General features: G+C 27.3%; 1 protein-coding gene across 1 annotated transcript; it reads left to right on the top strand.

The window, feature by feature from the left end:
• Positions 1–11,218: 11,218 nt before the first annotated feature.
• LOC146886006 (S-protein homolog 3-like) lies at positions 11,219–11,623 on the top strand. The gene has a single exon (XM_085672867.1). It carries the CDS (start codon positions 11,219–11,221, stop codon positions 11,621–11,623), a length of 405 nt encoding a protein of 134 aa, XP_085528993.1.
• Positions 11,624–21,530: the final 9,907 nt, after the last annotated feature.

The following is a 21,530-nucleotide window of genomic DNA, read 5'->3' as shown; positions in this document are numbered from 1 at the left end:
TTTTTATCTCTAGAAAGATAATTTACATTTTTACCTTTTTATTCATATTTATTCTGGTGAGTGGTGATAAGGTTCCTAATAATTTTTTCTTTGTCATTTAATTATTTTTTAATTTCTTCTTTTTTCCCTTTTGCTATCACATATCTCTATAAAGGTAATTTACATTTTTATCATGATTTATATAGGGAGTATTGATTACTTTTTCCTATAATTACTTCATCATTTAATATAATTTATAATGATTTGATTATTTGATATATTTTAATATACAATAAAATTAAATTTAGAAAAAATGTATTTTAGTTTCATGTCTTCAAATAATACTATTATGAAAATAATATAGATTTAATAATAATAAAAATTATTTACAGTGTGATATAAAGCATTTTGTCACGTAATGATTTCAACTTACATAAAAGTTGTAAAAAAGGTTACATTTAATTGTTATACATTGTTGAATATTCTACATATTTTTATTATAAAAATTAAATTAATATATATTTTATATTATTTATTATCTACTCTAATATAAGAAAAAAATATTAAGAAAGTTAGCTTCTTATTTATGTTTCTTCTGTTGACAAGTGTTTCAATTGTCAATTTTTTGTCAATAAATATTTTTTATTCTTTTTTATTCTTTTCTGTAAGATGTCTGTAGAGAGATAGTTTTCATTTTTATTAATAACTTATATTTAGAGTATTAATTATTTTTTGCACTTGATCATTTAATATAATTTCTAATTATTTGACTATTTAATATATTTTAATATATAATAAAAGTAAATTTAGAAAAAATATTTTAGTTTTATATCTTAAAATAATACAGTATCATAAAAAGAATTTGTCATATTTTATATTAAAAAAATTACAAAAAAAATTATATTTATCATTTTTATATAAATTATTATATAAATATTATTATTGTTGAATATTTTGCATATTTTTATTGTAAAAATTAAACTAATATCTATTATATTTATTCTATTATCCACTATAATCTAATAAAATATAAGAAAAAAAATGTTAAAGAAAGTTACATTCTTATCCATATATATTATGTTACTAAGTGTTCCAATTATCGATGTTGTTGTTATTTAACTTTTTTAATCTTTTTCTTTTTTTCCATTTGATGCCACATGTTTTTAGAGAGATAATTTACATTTTTATCTATAATTTATATTTAGTGTATTAATTTTTTTTTATAATTACTTGATCATTTCATATAATTCCTAATTATTTGATTATTTAATATATTTTACTTTTGTTTAAAAAATAATATTATTTAAATATGTTAATTAATTTTTTCTATAGTACTATTTTTTTTTATTTTATAATATTTCAATTACTTGATTATTTAATAAAATTAAATCTAAAAAATATGATTAATTTTATTTTGTAAAATAGTATCATTTAAAAATAATTATAATAATTTTATTTTAAAAAAATTATCAACAGTAAAATATATTTATATTAATTTACCTATATAGATATTTTTACAATTGAATATTCTTCATATTTTAGTATGTAAAATTCAAATTGATATTACACTAATCACATCAGAATTTGTATAAAAAATGTATTTAATATTTCATTTGAAATATAATATATATATATATATATATATATATATATATATATATATATATATATATATATATATTTGTAATAATAAATATACTCTATAATATTATAAATTTTGTTTTCTATTTTCTTTGATTGTAATGTCATTAGTTTAAGAAATTTATAATTTATAATTTATAATTTATAATTTATAATTTATAATTTATAATTTATAATTTATAATTTATAATTTATAATTTATAATTTATAATTTATAATTTATAATTTATAATTTATAATTTATAATTTATAATTTATAATTTATAATTTATAATTTATATCAATTTTTGTATTAAACTAAGTATGTACTGATATTTAATTCTTAACAGTACAAAGATAAAAATATTCTCTAACTTTTTCTAAAGTGTGTGTTATATTTGACTAAAATTAAAGTATTTGGTATATAATTATACACATTCATCTATCAAACCTTAAAGCATTATCTTCACCTATTGAACAATAGATTTTGTTTCAGAAATTTATTGAAAATAAAAAATTGTTTGCTCACTAAGAAATTAATGTCTTCTATGATTTTATAATTTATAATTGACAATAAAAATACGTTAAAGAGTGTAATAAAGACACTGTTCCTGGACTAGTCCATCGTTAACCCAGACTTTTATTCATTAGAAAAATAAACAATCTAATTTTAATCATCCTGTAAAAGTATAGAAAAAATAGACTTTTAGGGAAGTCATTATTACATTAATAAATGTAGTACATTCTTTTTAAGTTAATTAACTACACACTCATACATTATATATACTTGTGATTGTTGACCCAAAAACAAAAACTCATACATTCATTGACTTCTCAGAAATATACATATATTTTGTTTCCAAGAGAAAAGAGAAGTGCAAGAATGTGTTCGTTTGGAAGAAGAGTTTGGGTGTTAATAATGGTTGTTTTTTTGTCCTCTGCAAAAAATGCCATGTCTCTAGAACTCCATGTCCAGGTGACAAATTCTTTGGATGAAAAAATTGACCTAAGTGTTGATTGCAACCATTTTGATTCTAGACAGCGCATCATTGCTCCCAATACTTCTTATAAATGGGATTATTTTGGCGATCTTCCATCTTCCCAAACACCATTCCTATGTGCATTTCGATGGGGCAGTGCATCTTCCACCTTTAATTTGGCTACATTGTTTGATTCTGATTGTAAAAAATTCTGCCAGTGGTTCATAAAAGAATCTGGACCATGTAAGTATTACGAAACCAAAGAAGTTTGCTTTAAATGGCTCCCACCACTGGCAAAGGCTCATCCAAGACTAGTCTAGTAAACCAAAATACTATGAGTCCTATTTAAAGGTTCAGTTTTTTGCTAGATTAGCAAATAATGTTCTTTGGATTTTGAATAAACAAATTTCACTTAATGTGACATTGAATCTAAATGTTACGTGGTTTCTCAAATATATGATCATCTGATTTTTATTAAAGTTTATACAAATTTTGACAAAATCAAAATAGTACATTCAAAATTTATATATTTAATTACTCTCACTAATAAAATAAAAAATTATATATTAAACTCGTCACATGTAATTATTCGAATCTTAAGAAACAAGTTATGTAATTAAACAACTGGATAGTTAATGTTATGTTTTGCTTTGAAGTTAAATATGTGTTGTTTTCATTGTCATGAGTAGCTTCTTTTTTATGCTTTTAGAAAAATGAATCTATATTTCTCATCAATATACGTTTATTTACAAAAAAAAAAAAAGGTTTAAGACAAGAAAATAGTTTATCGAAATCTAATAAAAAATTGAAAAGCGTAATCACTAAAAAAAAAATCTATAATAATTAAGTCATAATAAAAAAACTAGTTATAAAAAAAATACAATGCAAATAATTTTTCCTTTTATGTTCATAAAAAATAATTTCACAAAAGGCTCATGCGATAAAAGAAATATTATCAAACGAAATGGAACATAATAGATGAGGAATGAAAACACAAATACGTACACCAATATTTTAATTTGGGTCACGTATCTGTATCTGACACGTATCGTATCCGGTACTTTAGGATATTCTAATGATATTTATCAATGAAGTATCTAATTTATAAGTTAATAGTACACTACAATAAAATTTTTGAATAGTGACCAATTTTAGTGACAAAATAATTAGTCACTATATAGTGACCAAATTGATAACTAAAATAGTTTCAAAAAATTATAATCGGTCTCTAAATTGATAATTAAAATAGTTTCAATAATGAATTGATTTTTAAATTGGTCACTAACATTAGCTACAAGGTTTTGACTACCAAAATAATTGGTCTCTAATTAGAAAAATTGGATTCCCACATTAACAATCATATATTTATTATGTTTGTAAGAATTATTATATATTTTTCATTATTCATATATATATCACGTATCTATCACGTATCGTATCCTATTATTTTAAAAATAAACTTATGGGCATATCGAATATGTGTTGTATCCGATAATGTATCGTATCTGTGCATCATAGTGTGTATGTAAAAACTTCTCTCTTAACTTTTTTGATATCTTAATTTATGTGACTTAAATCATTAGTGAAGTAAAGAGATCTCTGTTACAACATAGATGTCAATACTTAAATACTTAATATACAAGTCAAACAATTGATATATCATCTATATGTGACCACAAATTCATATAAGTTTAACCATTCTTCATGATTATTTCCATAATCAATTTAATTCACCATTACAAGAAATATTTTATTTCATTAATCATATCTACTTCATCTCAATTTAAATATTAATAAATCAAATCAACCCCTCCATTGCATTAATTTAATATCCATATATAATAATATAATAAAATAGTAAAAGATAAATCAATTTTAGCATTTAGAAATATTTAAAAACTCAATTCTAACATTTAGAAATATTTAAATCGCTAAGTGTGAGTTTTGCTTTGTTCTATGTAGAAATTTTTTTACTTGATAGACGAAAAATATTTATCATTTATGAGGTACGAATTGTCCATGTAAGAAACTTGACACATCTACTAACTTCAAATCTTAAAACTCAATGTTCATAAGTTTTCTTTTCTTATATGTCATTCAATTTTCTATTTATCCTCAATTTTAAGTTCTCATGCATTTTTCTTCTTATACGAGCATATGAAATTAATAAAATTCTTCTAATAAATTAATTTTAAAAACTATTTTTCAGAAATTACCACTCAATTATTATTTTTTCTTGCTTAAATTATTTTTTACTCTTATTATATAATTTTGCTGGCTTAAATTCATTATCAATTCTTCTTAAATATTTTGTTTTATGCAAACATTTTTACTTTATTAATTAAATTATAAATCATTCAAACAAAGCATACATTAATTTGGATAATTGTAAGAAAATTTTAAACACCAGTAATATTAGTATCAATATTTATAATATAAAAAAGTAACTTATATAGTATTCTTCTATTTCATCTTAATAAATCTTGCTAAGGCGTAATAATAAACTAAAAAAAAATGTATTGAAGAAAAGAATATAATGAGTGGATGAAGAAATGTTTAAATAGAGCATAATTAAGCTCATTAAACCTTAAACACTAAAAATATAATTCATTATGTAATTAATTATACCTTTAAGAATTATCAAATATACCTTTCTTATATTCTAATTAATATACTAAGTTACAAATGAAATTATGAAAATTAGGTTAAAATGGCAAAGTCAATTACTTTCGTATGAAATCAGCTCATCCGGGATTTCAACATAGATCCAAAGGCAAAAAATATCTGCACACCTAAAGCAAACAAAGCATTAACTCAAAATATCTTAATTATTTGTATTTTGGTAATATTTAAAAAATTATTATAATACTTAGTGTGGGTTAGGCTAACTAAGCCTTTTACATTTAAAACAAATAAAAGTTATTGAGAAGTTATGATCGACTAAATATGTAAAAAATAACTTAATAAAAATGTTTTATATACCTAAGAACATACGTATTGTGCTTAGCCGCCATAACATTTTTTGTTTTATAATGCAAAAATTGGGTTAGTTTACCAAACTTATATTTCACAATTATCCTACTGTCATGGTCATGGGAAACATGATCTAGTCAACTAGTAGTGTCGGTCTCTGACCGACCTCAAGGTATATCAATATACATAATATACATAATGGCCATATTTATCACTTGTGTACCACTCGATTGTCTTACTTTAATTATATACTTTAATTATATACTTTAATTATATAGATAATCAATCTAATAGTTTAGAAAGAACAATTAACCCTATTTTATAATGGATTACTTCAACCATGTTAAACATAATAATAAAGGTAAGAGAAAGAAAAAACAATTTTTATACTAGTTCGATTCAAGATAAATTTATATTCAATTTTTTTATAAGCAACCGGAATTTAGAAGATTTGCACTAAATCAATAGGTCTAAGAATTACAAGATCATCTAAATAATTTTAGACTCTAATGACCCAAGAACTTGATTCACCAATCAAGAACTCTCCCTAGATGCATTGTTTCACACAATGTTCAACTAGACATTCACCTATACAGCGAATAACGATGAAAAGAAATGTAATTCAAAAAGAAAAAAGAATGAGTACACCTATTGTTGTGCAGAAATGACAATTGGTCCCTAATGCCAAGCTTGATCTCTCAAGATTAACTACATCCTTAATCTCTTTGAACACCCAACAGGGTAATCTCTCAAGAAATCAAGAATTCTCTTTTCTCAATTTCTCAAATCAGGTTTTTGATTCTATGTTTCATGTTTTTTTAAAACAAATTGAGATTTTTAAAAAGGAGCTCTATGCTAGAGAGATTAATGGATTATAAATTTACCTAATTGATTATCGTGATTGGATTTTGATTGCAATAACTGCAGTGCGTCTCATGACTGATTAGATAAGTTGCTAATCCATTAAGGAATTCTATAACACTTATATTTATACAATTCAGGGTTGGATTAGTTAATATAAGTAGTTCTAGGCTTGGCTTACATTGATCCTAAGCATGCACTATCTATTCAAATGAAAGATTAAACTTATTACTAGTGGTGATGCTTACCCATGTTGCTTGACTTTGGATATCATCGAAACTTCATTTTGTTAAGTAAGCTTCCCCTTTCAACAAGGAGTGGCAAGGAAGGTGGATGGAGGGGAGGACCAGCCAGTAAGGATGGGTAATGGAGAGAAATGGTCAAGAAGGGTGGGGAAAAGGGGATAATGATACACATGGACACACACGTGTCAACACATGACAACGTCATTTGCCATGTCGAAAGACACTAATGTCGTTAGGTGAAGAAGACTTCATCCATTCATTTCAAAAATATTATTACCAAATAGAATCAAAGTTAGGCACAAATTTCAAAATCATAGTATAGTTGAAGGACTAAACACATAATTAATCCTTTAAAAAAATTGTAATTGTCTCTAAAGGTGTAAATTTGGTCGATAGCCCATGGGCCAGCCATAGCCCAACCTTAAATAAGCCCCCATTTTCTATGTGTATGCGGAGTGGGAATTGGGGGCGGTCAAATGAAGGGGTAAAAAATACCTTAGCTCCGAAAGCACCATCTTAAGTGGGTTAGGTCAGGGCTAAGGTGGATTTTGCCCTACTAAAAAACTGAATTAACTCTTAAAAATAATACCTTTAGACTGAGTCAAAGATTGGGCTAATACATCTCGGGAAAATGGGAAAAAAGCCAAGAAAGGAAGGCCAAGACTAGAAGGCCAAGACAGGAAGGACAGTCAAAGTTCAAGATGGCCCATTTTGGCTAAGGATGAAGGTCATGATGGGCCGGGTCGGATCGAAGGTTGAGACGGGTCGGCCTGCAGCACGATCGAAATTTGGCCAAATTCGATAATGACTGAAATTTGGCCGAATTCAACAGAGTCGACCATTGCTAAACTTCGGCCAAATTTGCCATAGTTGGTTGAATTCGAGCAAATCAAATCCAACAAAAATTTGGTCGAGACGATCACCGTCAAAATTTTGCAAAATTCAACCTAGTAAACCACAATCAAAATTCGGTTGAATTTGATCGATTCGATCGTGAGCGAAATTTGTTCAACTTTAGTCAAGTGAACCTTGACCGAAATTTGTTCAAATTCGATCGAGTCGACCCTAACCGAAATTTTGTCAATTTTGATCTAATGAAGCAGTAAAAAAAATACCTTAACTCTGAAAGCACCATCTTAAGTGGGTTAGGCTTGTCAAATGAGGGGGTAAGAAAATACCTTAGCTCTGAAAGCACCATCTTAAGTGGGTTAGGTCAGGGCTAAGGTGGATTTGGCCCTACTAAAAAACTGAATTAACTCTTAAAAATAATACCTTTAGACTGAGTCAAAGATTGAACTAATACATCTCGGGAAAATGGGAAAAAGGCCAAGACAAGAAGACCAAGACGAGAAGGCCAAGACGGGAAGACCAAGACGGGAAGGCCAACCGAAGTTCGAGATGGGCCATTTTGGCTAAGGATGAAGGTCATGACGGGCCGAGCCGGATCAAAGGTTGAGACGGGTTGGCCTGCAGCACGATCGAAATTTGGCCAAATTCGACCATTACTGAAATTTGGTTGAATTCAACAGAGTCGACCATTGCTAAAATTTGGCTAAATTTGCCATAGTCGATTGAATTCGACCAAATCAAATCCAACCAAAATTTGGTCGAGACGGTCGCGGTCAAAATTTTGCTAAAATCCAACCTAGTAAACAACAATCAAAATTCGGTCGAATTTGATCGATTCGGCCGTGAGCGAAATTTGTTCAACTTTAGTCGAGTCAACCTTAACCGAAATTTGTTCAAATTCGATCAAGTCGACCCTGACCGAAATTTTGTCAAATTTGATCTAGTCGATCCTGGTCAAAATTGGACCAATTTTAACCAAGTCAACTATGAGTTCGGCTAAGTTGACCCCACGTAAATTTGATCGAACTCGGCTGAGTCAGTCATGACTAAAAATTTGTCAAATTCAACCGGTTTTTCCACTATTTTGATTTAGCATGCTTTTTCCTCCTTCTCCCTTTTTTCTTCTTTCTTTATTGCTTTGTCTTCTTCTTCTTTCTCATCTATAAAATTATAAAAGTTAAAAGTATAAAACTGTAAATTATAAAACTATAAAATTATACAATTATAAAATCATATGTGACGAAAACTAAGTAAGGTAATCGGGTAAGATAATAGTCACATTATCGACTTAACCGTCACAAATCCATCCCCTCAACCATCATCATGCATTCGTTCACTTTCTCAACACTGGGTTCCGAACAGGTTTCGAATGGGGAAACCAACAGCGGCGTGCCCAAAGAAAGAAACTAATTGGGTAACAAACCCTCGCATAGGGGTGAAGGCGACGACGACATGGTCAGGCGACGACGACATGGTCAGCCGACGGTGGCCCCAGTCGCACGGCAGAGGCGTCGGAGGCGGAGGCAAAATGCAACGTTGGAGGAGGCGAGACCTGTGAAGACGAAAAAGCAAGCGCATTGGGAAAGAAGAGGCAAATTGGCGTTCGGCGCGACGTAGGAGGACTTTCTGTATCAGCCAACATTGTCGACGACGACTTTATCTGATCGAGGAAGACATGGTTGCAGGCAAGAAAGTTTTGATTTGAGTGTAAGCATGGCCGCAAGTTTCGAATGATGGCGCCTCGAGAAGGGATAGTAGCAGCAATGTAAAGGGTTTTGAAGATGAGGAGCTGCTAAGGATTTGCAGAATCAGGAACTGCTAGGGTTTTTCATGTTCATAAAAATTGATGAACTAGGCCAACATTATAATTAGAGTTTTTAATAGGTTTTCAAATCAATTATGAATTAAGATTTTTATTATATCATTTAAAAGAAAATTAATAGATTTAAATGAATTAGTTATTTAATTAACCCAAAAATTAAAAGAACAATAAGATATCAATAATTAAAAGGGGTAAAAATCTTATATTATAAAAGAAAGAAATTTTGAAATAAATATTTTTATAATTAAGATTATTTTTATTATTAATTAATTAAATAATTGTCACAAGAATTATAAGACTAATAGATGTCAGTGATAAAAATATTATATTATGATAATTAGATATAAATAGTGATACAAATTTTATATTATAAAGAAAAAACAATTGAAATAAATATTTTTCTATAATTTAAATTATTTTTATCATTAATAGATTTAAATGAATAATTTAATTAACATAAAAATTATAAGACTAATAGATATAATAACTAATAGTATAAAAAATCTTATATTATAATAATAAGATATCAATAATTAATATGATAAAAATCTTATATCATAAAGGAAAGAAAGTTTGAAACAAATTTTTCTATAATTAAATTTATTTTTATAAATAATAGATTAAAAGAAAGAAAAATTTTCTAAGGGAAACAAAATTAATATAAAAAAATATCTTATATTATAAAGGAAACAAAATTTGGAATAAACACTATTATATAAATAAAACTATTTTTACACTAAAATTTAAATGAATATATTAATTAATTAATTAACACAAAAAATTAGAAGAATAATAAAATGTTACTAAATAGTAATATAAAAATTTTATATTATAATGAAAAAAATTAAATAAATGCTATAAAAATATTAATATAAATAAAAATCATATATTATAAAGGAAATAAATTTTGGAATAAACATTATTATATAAATAAAACCACTTTTACAATAAAATTTAAATAAATTAATCATCACAAAAAGTTATAAGATTAATAAAATAAGAGTGATTAATTGTGATATAAATCATATACTATTAAAAAATTAAATAAATAACTTTTTAGTTAAATTATTTTTATAATTAATAAATTAGAATGAATTAATTAATTAACACAAAAATAGAAAAATAATAAAATATCAATAATTAGTAGTGATAAAATATTTATATTATAAAAAGAGTAAAATTTAGAATAATTATTTTTTTATAATTATTTTTTTTATTAATATAATTTAAATGAATTAATTAATATTAAATTAAAAAGGATAATAAAATATTTAATTGATCAATTACCTATGGATTTTTCGAAGATATATAATTAATGCTAAATTTTATCTACAGAAATATTTATTGACAATTAAAATTTGTATTACCAATGATTTATCAAAAATTTTATCAACAAAAATAAATTTATTGATAAAATATGTTAGTAATTACAATTTTAAAATCATTTCGTAAATCAAATTTATGGATGAAATTAAATTCATGGTTAAAATTTTGTCAATAACTCTAAAAGTTTTGCACTATGTATATAATAAATTATTTATTTCATATATGGACAGACATGAAGGATTAAGTAGCCTTACAATATTACCAAAATAATGATCATTCTGTCTAATTAAGATCATCTTCTTTTAAGCATACAAAATTATTTATTAAAAAATAAATACGGACTATATTAAAATGTTAAATCTAGCATAATTAATTATATTTAATGACATTTTTGGATTTCTAAGCAAAAACATTTATGCTGTTATAATTTTAATGGTTGACTAAGCTTTTTTCCATAGTACCATTAACAGTTGTTCCTTTTCCCCCATTATATATTTCGGATCAACCTCATTTCTCTTGTATACATGAATGTTCTTCACCAAAAACTGAGAAAAGGTGCAACAATGGCTATCTCTATTAAAAGTGTTTCATTCTTATGGGTTCTGATCCTTATACTGTCATCTGCACACAATTCTGGGGTTTCTGCACAGCTGATTATTCAAGTCACAAATCGTTTGGACAATGGAAGTTTGGACTTAACTGTTGCTTGTCCAAATGTTGAGAGTAAAAGCTACCTTCTGCACGGTGGTGAGTCTCATCAGTGGCTTAACAATGCTGCTTCAACTCAATCTGGAGGTCCACCCTTCTCCTGTTCCTTTCAATGGAAAGGTGCTTCTCACATGTTTAACATGTATGATCCTTCTAGGGATTTTGATTCTGATGAGCTTCACTGGTATATCAAAGAAACTGGACCATGTAGGCTCTATAACCGTCCCAAACAACCTACAATTTGCTCAAATTGGGAGTGAATTGTGTTTTATCATAATTTCTGGTATCAGTTCTAGAATCTAGGGTTCACAGTTTAGAGTTTTGTTCGCAGATATACCCTTGTTCTATCATCTGAATAAAAGAGTGATATCATTGATTCTTCATGTCTCTGAAATTCGAGTTCAGAAGCTCTATTCATGTCACTAGTTTAATTGCTATTGAAATCTCAATAGGGAAGAAGAAGAAGGAAAGATTTTCTGCGAAACCAAAACTTTTACATTTGTTTTCCGGTGGCGATTGCGTCTTCTCCATCACGCGTTTTTCTTTTTCCTCTTTATTTTTTTTCCATCTTTTAATTTAAAGCTTAATTAATTTTTAGTTGTACTATAATGGAGTGTTATTTATTGGCTCCGGGTAACCTGTGTTAATGACACCGGTTATCGTTAACAATAATTAATATTCATTAAATTTTATAAAGTTTCATAGTTAATTATGATATAATAATTTTTTATTTCAATAATTATTAATAGAATTTTAGTTTATTTATTGAGATGATAAAAATATCCATAATATACAACTATCTCTATAATTTTTTTATGTACATTAATAAAAATAAAATAATAAAATAATTTTAACATACTTATAACATTAAAATAATTAAATAAAAAATTTAATTTTATCAAAACTTTAACTTTCTATTTTAGTTTTTATTACATAAAATTCTTTAATGATTTTTATATTATTTAATATGACATTGTATTAGTCATTTTGATTATAAAAATTATTGTATAGAGTTTTAAATTTATTTTAAATATTATTGTATTATATTTCTTTAAACCAAAACTGTGTTATAATATTTATATTTTAAATATATTTTATTTAAGTACATTATAACTATATGTTAACATTATTTTATTATTTAATTATTTTAAGTTTTATTTTTATGAATCAAATAAATTATCAATTACAATTGTATAATATTTGTGCATATTTTTGTTCTCTAACTAAAATAAAACTGCATTAATAATTATTGGAGTCAGAATTCATTTAATGTAACATGCATTATTTTATTATTTATTTAGTTTAATTTAATTTTTGGTAATAAACTTTCCAATTAAATTTCTTAATTGTGTGAATGTAACATTCAATTTAATAATAAAACTACTAAATAAAGAAGTTCATAATTAATAACACAAAACAAATAAATCAAACTCGTATATTTATACCGTAATCCAAACATGACTTAATAATTTAGAGGATAAAATTGTAAAAATAAAAAAGGACACAACACATGTGCAACTCTCTATACATGTAGTTGTTGTATTATTAATATTTTTATTACTACGAGATATTATTACAATGGTATTATATTATTATTATAGTTAGACACACATCTTAATTTTATTTACTACGTATTTCAATTACTTGTCCTTTTTTTATATTTTCTTGTTGATGTATATCTTTATATATAATTATAGATTATTATCGTTAAGATTAACATTGACTTTAATATTTATAGCATAAACATTATTATTATTATCATTAGTTTTTTATTATTGGTATCATTATTTTTTTTATTATTATTACTATTTATATTAATATTATTATTATTATTATTATTTTTAATGGTTAAATAAATATAATAACAATTATATTATTATTCTAAAAAGATTTGAAATAAAAAAATGTGTGTCACATGCTATTATAATTATTTCGTAAAATCAATTAATTGTACTATATTGTGATATTAATTCTATTTATTATATTTAGAATTGAAATTATTATTGCATCTCTTACATTTACTATTTCATTATTTTAATAACAACATTTACAACAATATAACCTAATTTTTATGATATTTCATTATATAATATTTTCACTATTTTATTATTTTAATATACAAAATAATAAAAAATACAACATGTGCGTACACACGTGTCAGTCTACTAGTTTAATAATAAAACTATTAAATAAAGAAATTCATAATTAATAACACAAAACAAATAAATCCAACACTTATATAATATATTTATACCATCATCCAAACATGACTTAACTATACAAACATAAGAAGAAATCTAAAGATTAAACCATTAAGGGTTTCTATCAAAACTTTGCACATATCCTATTCAGCCAACATCAAGCCTCAAGCTGAAGACTTATCCACATCCACTGATGCATCAAGGCTTGCATCATTCCATGCTTACACCACATTGGTGATCATAGCAAAAGAAAAGAGAATAGTACGAGACAAACAAAGGAACAGACAAGGTAAGCTAGCTTTATAAAATGATATAGATGCATTATAAAATAGTCCATATGTATATAAATCTCCAAATTCAAATTATATAACACAAGCACGCAACATGTCATATTATAAACCAAACTCTTTTAGACTCGTGTAGGGATGTATGCACAGATTGCCAATGGTTTATTAAGAAAGATGGACCATGTAGGGATGAACCAACTAACAACGCATTCATTCCCAAATGCTATAAATGGAACTAATCTCTTTCATTTCATTTAATATCTACTCTCATTCAACAGATTTTTTAGGTGATTATATAACTTGTATTTCACTGAGAATATTTTTTAACTAATATTTTAGGGTTTATCTCTCGATGCAATTGTTGCTGATTTAGTACATTTATATACTAACGAGATATAATTTACATAAGAAAATTATTAAATTTATTGTATTGCTATTTAAAAATTATTGAATTATTTATATTCTTTATTGATTATATACACAAGATGTTTAAAGTGGTGAACCATCTTCAAATAATGTAGCACAATAGTGGTAGAAGCAAAATAGTTTATGAATAAGTTTAAATATAGAATTGTATTATGATTTGACAATGATTTTTAATATTGTTTTTTTTTTTTGTGTTTGGATATTTGAACTCTTGGGCACTTTTTTTTTTATACTTCCATATAGGGTTTTAGATTTATAATTTTTTTATATAATTTAAATTGTTGTTATTGAAAAAGTATTATATTGAATTATTAAAATTATAAATATATGTGAATAATAATAAATAATAAAATATTTTAGTTAATAATTATTTATAATAGTGACATTTATAAATGTCATAATATAATGTGAATTATGACATTTATAAGGGTAGCTGTTTTTATTGGATTTGTTTTTCAGTAAAAAAATAACGTTATCTTTAACTATCAATATTTATCTTTTTAAAACGTCACTTTATATAATGTGGCGTTTGTTTCGACGTCTTGCTTTAAAATGCAATATTATACTTTGTAGTGAAAAGATCTATGGCGTTTTCGAAAAACACTACACCTAAATAGCGTCGTTTGAAAATGTAAGGCCCATTAAAAATGTTTTATTATTTTCTGCCCTAAAGTAAAGGGTTGCCCCTTGTAATTGGGCCTAGGACTGGCCCAAGTGATATAACCGAACCTCAAGTCTACCCTAACTCACTTTTCTTGCTCGTTCTCAGAAAAACCTTATAGCCGCAGTCGTCTCCCGCTCCGTTAGGGTTTGGTGTCACCTTGGTCAAGTGAGTTCGAACCAGTGTTTCCCTCTTCACTTAAGTATTTCCCTCAACCGTGCTTGCAATTTCTGTTACTGTTACTCTGGGTAGCTCATGTCTCTACTGCCTTTCCTTTTTCCAGCTCCTTAAGTCGTCCCTGAGCTAGCATCGGAGCTGTTATGCTAATTAAGTTTGGTCTAGGAGTCTTCTGCTAAACCCTTCCAGGTAAGAGAAGCTAGAAACCTTCTATTTGGTGTGATTAGTGTTCGTTTTTCCTTATTTTGTGTTTGTCTGAGCTTGCATGTTACTGTGGATGTATGTGCTGGTTGGATTTATTGTTTGGGTATGAAAAATATAGTTGTTGCAGAATGAACAGTGAGCGAGACTTGTTATTCTCGCCCAAGCGACCCTATCTCGCCTAGGCGAGACTTGTAGAGGACAAACCCCAGCTCGCGCTCGAGCTCTCGCTCAGGCGGAGGGTCTTAGTTTGAGTGAAGTACCATCTCGCTCAGGCGAGAGACGCTCGCCTAAGCCAGAACGCATGGGAGTTCGAGGTGTGTCGCTGTAGTGCAGCCTAGGCGAGGGACCTCACCTTTGGGCGAGGAGTGGGCTCGCTCAAGCGAGAGAGGATTTGCCTAAGCGAGTGCGCGAGAAACCTCCTACTTCCGCTGACGTGATCTCGCCTAAGCGAGAGCCTGTCGCTTAAGCGAGGGAACTCCTCTCGCCTGAGCGAGGGCTTCTGGCTTGAGCGAGATGCGTTGTGGGTCTTGCTGTTTCTTCGCTTGAATGCTATATATAATGTTTGGTTGATTGATTGGTGTGTTTTAAGTATGCAGTATGAGAAATAGCATGGAATATATGTGGTATGGAATGAATTGATATATTGATGTGGTCTTAGCATGTAAAGTGAATGGGATATATGTTGTGGAAATGGCAGTTGTATTGGTATAAGATGAGACTCTATACTCATGAGATTGGTGAATGAGGTAGTATTGTGCAACATGGAATATGAATGGGAAATTGGTCACAAATGTGCACACGAGGTTCGAATGCATGATTATTGTTACTTGATTGTATGAATGTATCTAGTATGAGTCAGTGCATAATTCCTTGGAGTTTCTAGGTGAGACTTCAGGGTCGTGCTTCAGTGGTCGAGACGTAATTTCATGGCCCCTGATAGTGGGTGTTCATGGTGGTTCCCCATCTATATAACTTGGTAAGGATTCAAGGTAAGGATTGTATCCTAACATTCTAAGGAGTCAGTTAGTCTCACTTAGAGCGGACTGACTCCTGTGGTGAGAGTAGTAGGAGGCCTGAAATCCATTAAGGACTAACCTTATGTGTGAGGAAAATTGATTCATTGTAACACTTGTAACACATAGCTCGGGGTTGAGCAGAGGTATCCACCATAAGTGCAAGCATTCGCTGAATCCGACCAGGTTATATGTATCCCGATGAGTCGAGTCGAGTCTTAGTGTATTGTTTTGAAAAGTCATAACATGATTGGATGATATATGTGTATTGGATTGTGAAGGTATATCTGATTGCATGATAAACATATTTTGGATTCTAGCTTACCCTTCTGTTTTGTTGTGTGTTATGTTGTGTGGTTCTCTCTTTTGCAATAATCATTAACTTGTTGATGTGAGCAGATGCGAGTAACACCCGGGGTCAACAGGGAGATGATGGTTCCGCGGCTTAGTCAACTGGTCTTGGACTTTTCCTTTATGTCTTTTGCTAGGGCAATGGCCCATGTATTATTTAATTTGTACTGTGTTTCTTGGTTACTTTAGACCTCGTATTTTATCTTGTTCGGCATCGTGGTGTGCCCGAAGGTTTCCTTTTTCATAACTCTTGGATATCTTTAAGGAGTGAGTTCCTACTCCGCATCTTTACTCTTATTATCATTTTGCGTGACGTGTCATTGAAATAAGTTTATTTATTTAAATGGGACGTTACAGAAAACGTCGCAATATACCAAAATAAATGTTACAACTTACACGATTTTTTGTTTTGTTACTCTATCATTTGATTTAGAGGGATGAACTTTGTTATGATTATTTAAATTTTGAATTAAATCATTCCCACTAATCAATTAATTTACAAGAAACTTTGCATTTCTTGATTCAATGATTATTTGAGTTAGAATTTATTTAATAGAAAAATTAACTATGAATTTTATGTTTATTAAGTATATCTTTAGAATCCTAATTAACATTTTCCAAAGAGAAAATAATATCTTTTGAAAAAGTCCTGTTAACCAATGTCGCTTAAGGGTACTACTGCCTAAGATATAATTAATGAACATTCAATTTTGTAAAAGTTCATACTTAATTGATACAAGATACATTGAATTTTAATGGCATATATTAAACTTCAAAAGATACAATATCTATGTTAAAAATTTATTATTATTGGTTTAATTTTTGTTCTCTGCATGATTTTGATAAAGTGATATATATATTATAACTTTTATCAATGTATAAAAAAGATATTCATTAGAATTTAAAAATTGAAGTAAAGAGATATTTAAAATATATTTTAATTTGAATATTTGTTTTCCTTTTATATTTTTTAAAAATATTTTTAAATTTTATTAACTAAGTTTCATTAATGTTTGCAAATTTAATAAATATTTGGTTCTCATAAAATTTTATTTGGTATTCAAATTTGAAATTTATACAACTATAATTTCTTTTTAAATATTTGATACTGTAGAAACAATCATTCTTTTAATCTTGAATATTTGATATTGTTATCTTTCCTTAACCGTAATTTTTTATTATTTTATAAAAATTAATTAATTAATATTGAATGGTAAGCAAGTACGGGTATGAGTACAATTATATACTCGGTGGGATGGAGATAAAAGAAAAGTTTGATACAATTGGATTTAGTATGGAGATGAAGATGATTTTTTCCATGCAAATGTGTAAATGATAACGAAACTCGTCTCGTCCCATTGTCATCCCTAGTTGAAATGAACACACCTTAATGGGACTATTTGCAGTGAAATTTTATATTTTATTTTTAGACAAAACAAAAGTAAGTATAATTCACATATATGATGAGTTAGAAATAGAATGAATACCTTGAGCACATTAGGCCAAAACCAAAAGAATGACCATTTTGCAACCAAGTTCATTTTAGTTTTACATGCACAGCATCCATACATTGGGAAAATTAACGTCATTATTTTACCGTGATTTTTTTGTTTCTATGTGAAAATGTGTAAGTAATGTTTTTGAATAACTTTTCTTAACTAATATACGTATAAATAATTTTTAAACATAGTAATATATAATCATTTTCCACGTCTTCTACAGGATAACGATGAGGCAAATCCTTTTATTAATGCATATAAATGTTTTTTATGTTGTTAATATTTCCTTATATTAACAGAATTATTAAATATATGCATTCAATACGTATAAATGACGATGATCTCTTTTGTTGCCAAACTTAAGCATCTCAAAAAAACAAGAAAAAAAAAATTGAAAGTAAATTTTTTATAGTACACTTGTCAATATGTTAAGGTATAAAAAAAGGCAACCTTGTCGATACTAAGAGAGAAAATAATATTTTTTGAAATTCATGTGCTGAAAAAATTGTCAATATGATTCAAAAAGACACAAATTTGAGATGAAATCTTTCCATTGAGACTAAATAACAGTAATGGAAAAACTTGAAGGCATTAAAAATTTATTAAATCCTTTAAAAAAGATAAGAGAAGAAAGTTTAAAAATTGAATGTTGGAAAAACGGAAAATGAAATTTAAAGAGCAATGAATGGTTGTGATGAGATGTTTATATATAGAGAGGGTGTAAAGAGAAGAAGTGGTAGAAGGTGGAAGAAAATGAGTTCATCTGGTAGAAGTGTGTCAGTGGTGTGGGTGGTTATGTTGATATTATCAATGGTGAAGAATGGTATGGGAGAGAAAGTTGTGGTTAGGGCTACGAATTCTTTGGGAGAAAATGTGAACTTAGACATTGAATGCACGGTTGATGAAGGTCCACCCATTACTCTCATCCCTGGAACTTCTCATCAATGGAATTATTTCTTTGATAAGGAATTCATATGTTTCTTTCAGTGGTTTGGTGCACAAAGCTCCGGCTATCACTCATTTGATATGTTCGTAAAATCTAGGGATAAGGCTTCCAACCTTTCGTGGTTTATAAAACCAGATGGACCATGTAGGGTTGCACCTGATGGATCCTCTCTTTGCTTTCGCTGGAAAACTTAGATTTCATCTTCTTTCTTCCTTCAAACTATGTATTATCATTCAAATAAAGTTCTGCCATTTCTGTCTCTTAATCAGTGGTTTAGCTGAATTGTACTATGCTCAATCTCCTTGAATATTCTAAATAACAGAGAAGATAGAAATAAATATAAAAAAGCCATGAGTAATATTTTTTTTTCAATTTTATTGAATACATTTTTATTAATCTGAATCCCCACGTATATATAAATTAGGATCGGAGATGTTTTTTGTGATTAATCCTTCCAAGGATAACAAGAGTTGAAGTGGTTGTAGAGAAACAAACATGGTCCATCTTGTTTAATAGTCCAATTACATCTCATGCATCTAAACTCATCCCTATTTGCTTCGTATATAGCAAACTTATGAATAACATCTTTTTTCCATTGAAAGGAACAATGAAACAACGTTGAAGAAAAGAAGTTAACCGCAAAACTCCACACAAAAGAAGAATTGGGTGAAAGAATTTGCAGTCCAAGATCATCATCTGCAGATTTGCAATGAAGGGTTAGGATCAATCCTTCTTCTAAAGAATTTGTCACACTTAAATGACTTTTATGACTTCTTATTTCAAAGCCATTGGTGCTTGATAGTAACCTCAACCACAAAACTAAGAAAACACTTCTTACAAACACAGACATTGCACCTCTTTTGTTAAACTTTCTTCTACCTGCGTTGTTATGTGAAGGTTGAAAAGGGTTAAAACCTGTGTTGGAACATAAGCATGCAGATGAGAGGTTTTAGGCCAAAAGAAATATCTAAATATAACATAATATTGGCTAAGAATAAAGTGCACTTAATTTCATAAAACTGTTTTCTTCAAATTCAAACCGACAATTTATTATGATTTTATTCCTCTTGGTTACTCTTTCCTTCACTGCACTGCATAATTCCAAATGTATTCATTTACTCAGATTTCAACTGAACTTTAACTCTCTTTTCTAGGGTTACTGTTATAAAGTTTTTCTGTGGTTTTTATCCCTATAAAATTTGAAATAATTGTTACTGGTCTTTATAAAACGTGTGAACTTATAGAAATATGCCTTAGCAACTTGAAAATGACTCTTTTTTGGGTTATAAAAGTAATTTCTTATGTGTTATATAATTGTATTGTGCTAGCATTGTTTTGGTATAAAACAAAATGAGTGATTATTAGTATTTTATGTTGAATGATAGAGATATTGACCTAGAAAGTTTTATATTTGGTATTTGGACTAATGTTCCATTGAAAACTTTTGATAGGAATATTGGTTTTAACTAAAATGGTAAGAATTTGTGTTTTGAAAGTTGGGAAATGAAATTGATGGTCGAATTCAATTTCAATCAGCCAATATATGAATTTTAAAATAGTAAAATTCTTATTTTTTTAAAGTAAAATTTGAAATAATGTTCACATAAATATTTGGAATTTCATTTTTTTATTCAAAAACAATATATTTTACCATAAAAAATTTTAAATTTTCTATAAAAATAAATTCACTTGTAAATGTGATTTTTAATATTTTTATAAAGGCATAAAACGTATTGTACCCATGTTAAAATCACAATTTCTTACTTCTATATGAGTAATTTTTACCAATATTATAATTAAAAAAAATAAATCTAATATTTAAAACAATTAAACTTGTACAAAGAGAAATAATATCTTATTTATTTGAATATAATTGCTATTTTTTTGGATAAAACGTTAAGTTTTGATTTATTTTAACTGCATGGTTATAATATATTGATACTTTTAAACTTCCCCTACCTTAACTACTTTTGGATTTTCTTTTACATCCGCGGGCCCAATCTAACAAAGAAAGTGGCTATTAATATATATATATATATATATATATATATATATATATATATATATATATAAATAAAAAAAATTCATTTCCATTTACTTAACTGTATTTACATTAATACATTAAAGGGTTAAATATATTTTTGTCCCTTAAGTCTCAGTAAATTTTGGAATTAGTTTATTTTGAAACTTTAAATTAATTTAATTTTTCATTCTTCAAAATACATGGATTTACTTTTTTTAATCCAATTTTTGTTAAAATTTATTTGACATTTCAAGCGCATTTCGTAATAATATTTGACTTAACATTAAAACAAAAATGTATCAAACATTATATATAACTCAAATACAATCTTGAAATGCATACGAAACATCAAATAAACCTAACAAAATTTGATTAAAAG

This window comes from Vigna unguiculata, chromosome 5 (assembly GCF_037176805.1).
Source record: "Vigna unguiculata cultivar grain cowpea cultivar isolate G323 ecotype 2 chromosome 5, ASM3717680v1, whole genome shotgun sequence".
In the NCBI taxonomy this organism is placed as follows: domain Eukaryota; kingdom Viridiplantae; phylum Streptophyta; class Magnoliopsida; order Fabales; family Fabaceae; genus Vigna; species Vigna unguiculata.
The sequence above is the reverse complement of the archived record's forward strand: the minus strand, read 5'-3'. Positions and strand labels throughout refer to the sequence as shown.

Coding starts and splice junctions, on each gene's coding strand:
- LOC146886006 (XM_085672867.1), top strand. CDS start 11,219: ATGGCTATCTCTATTAAAAGTGTTTCATTCTTATGGGTTCTGATCCTT.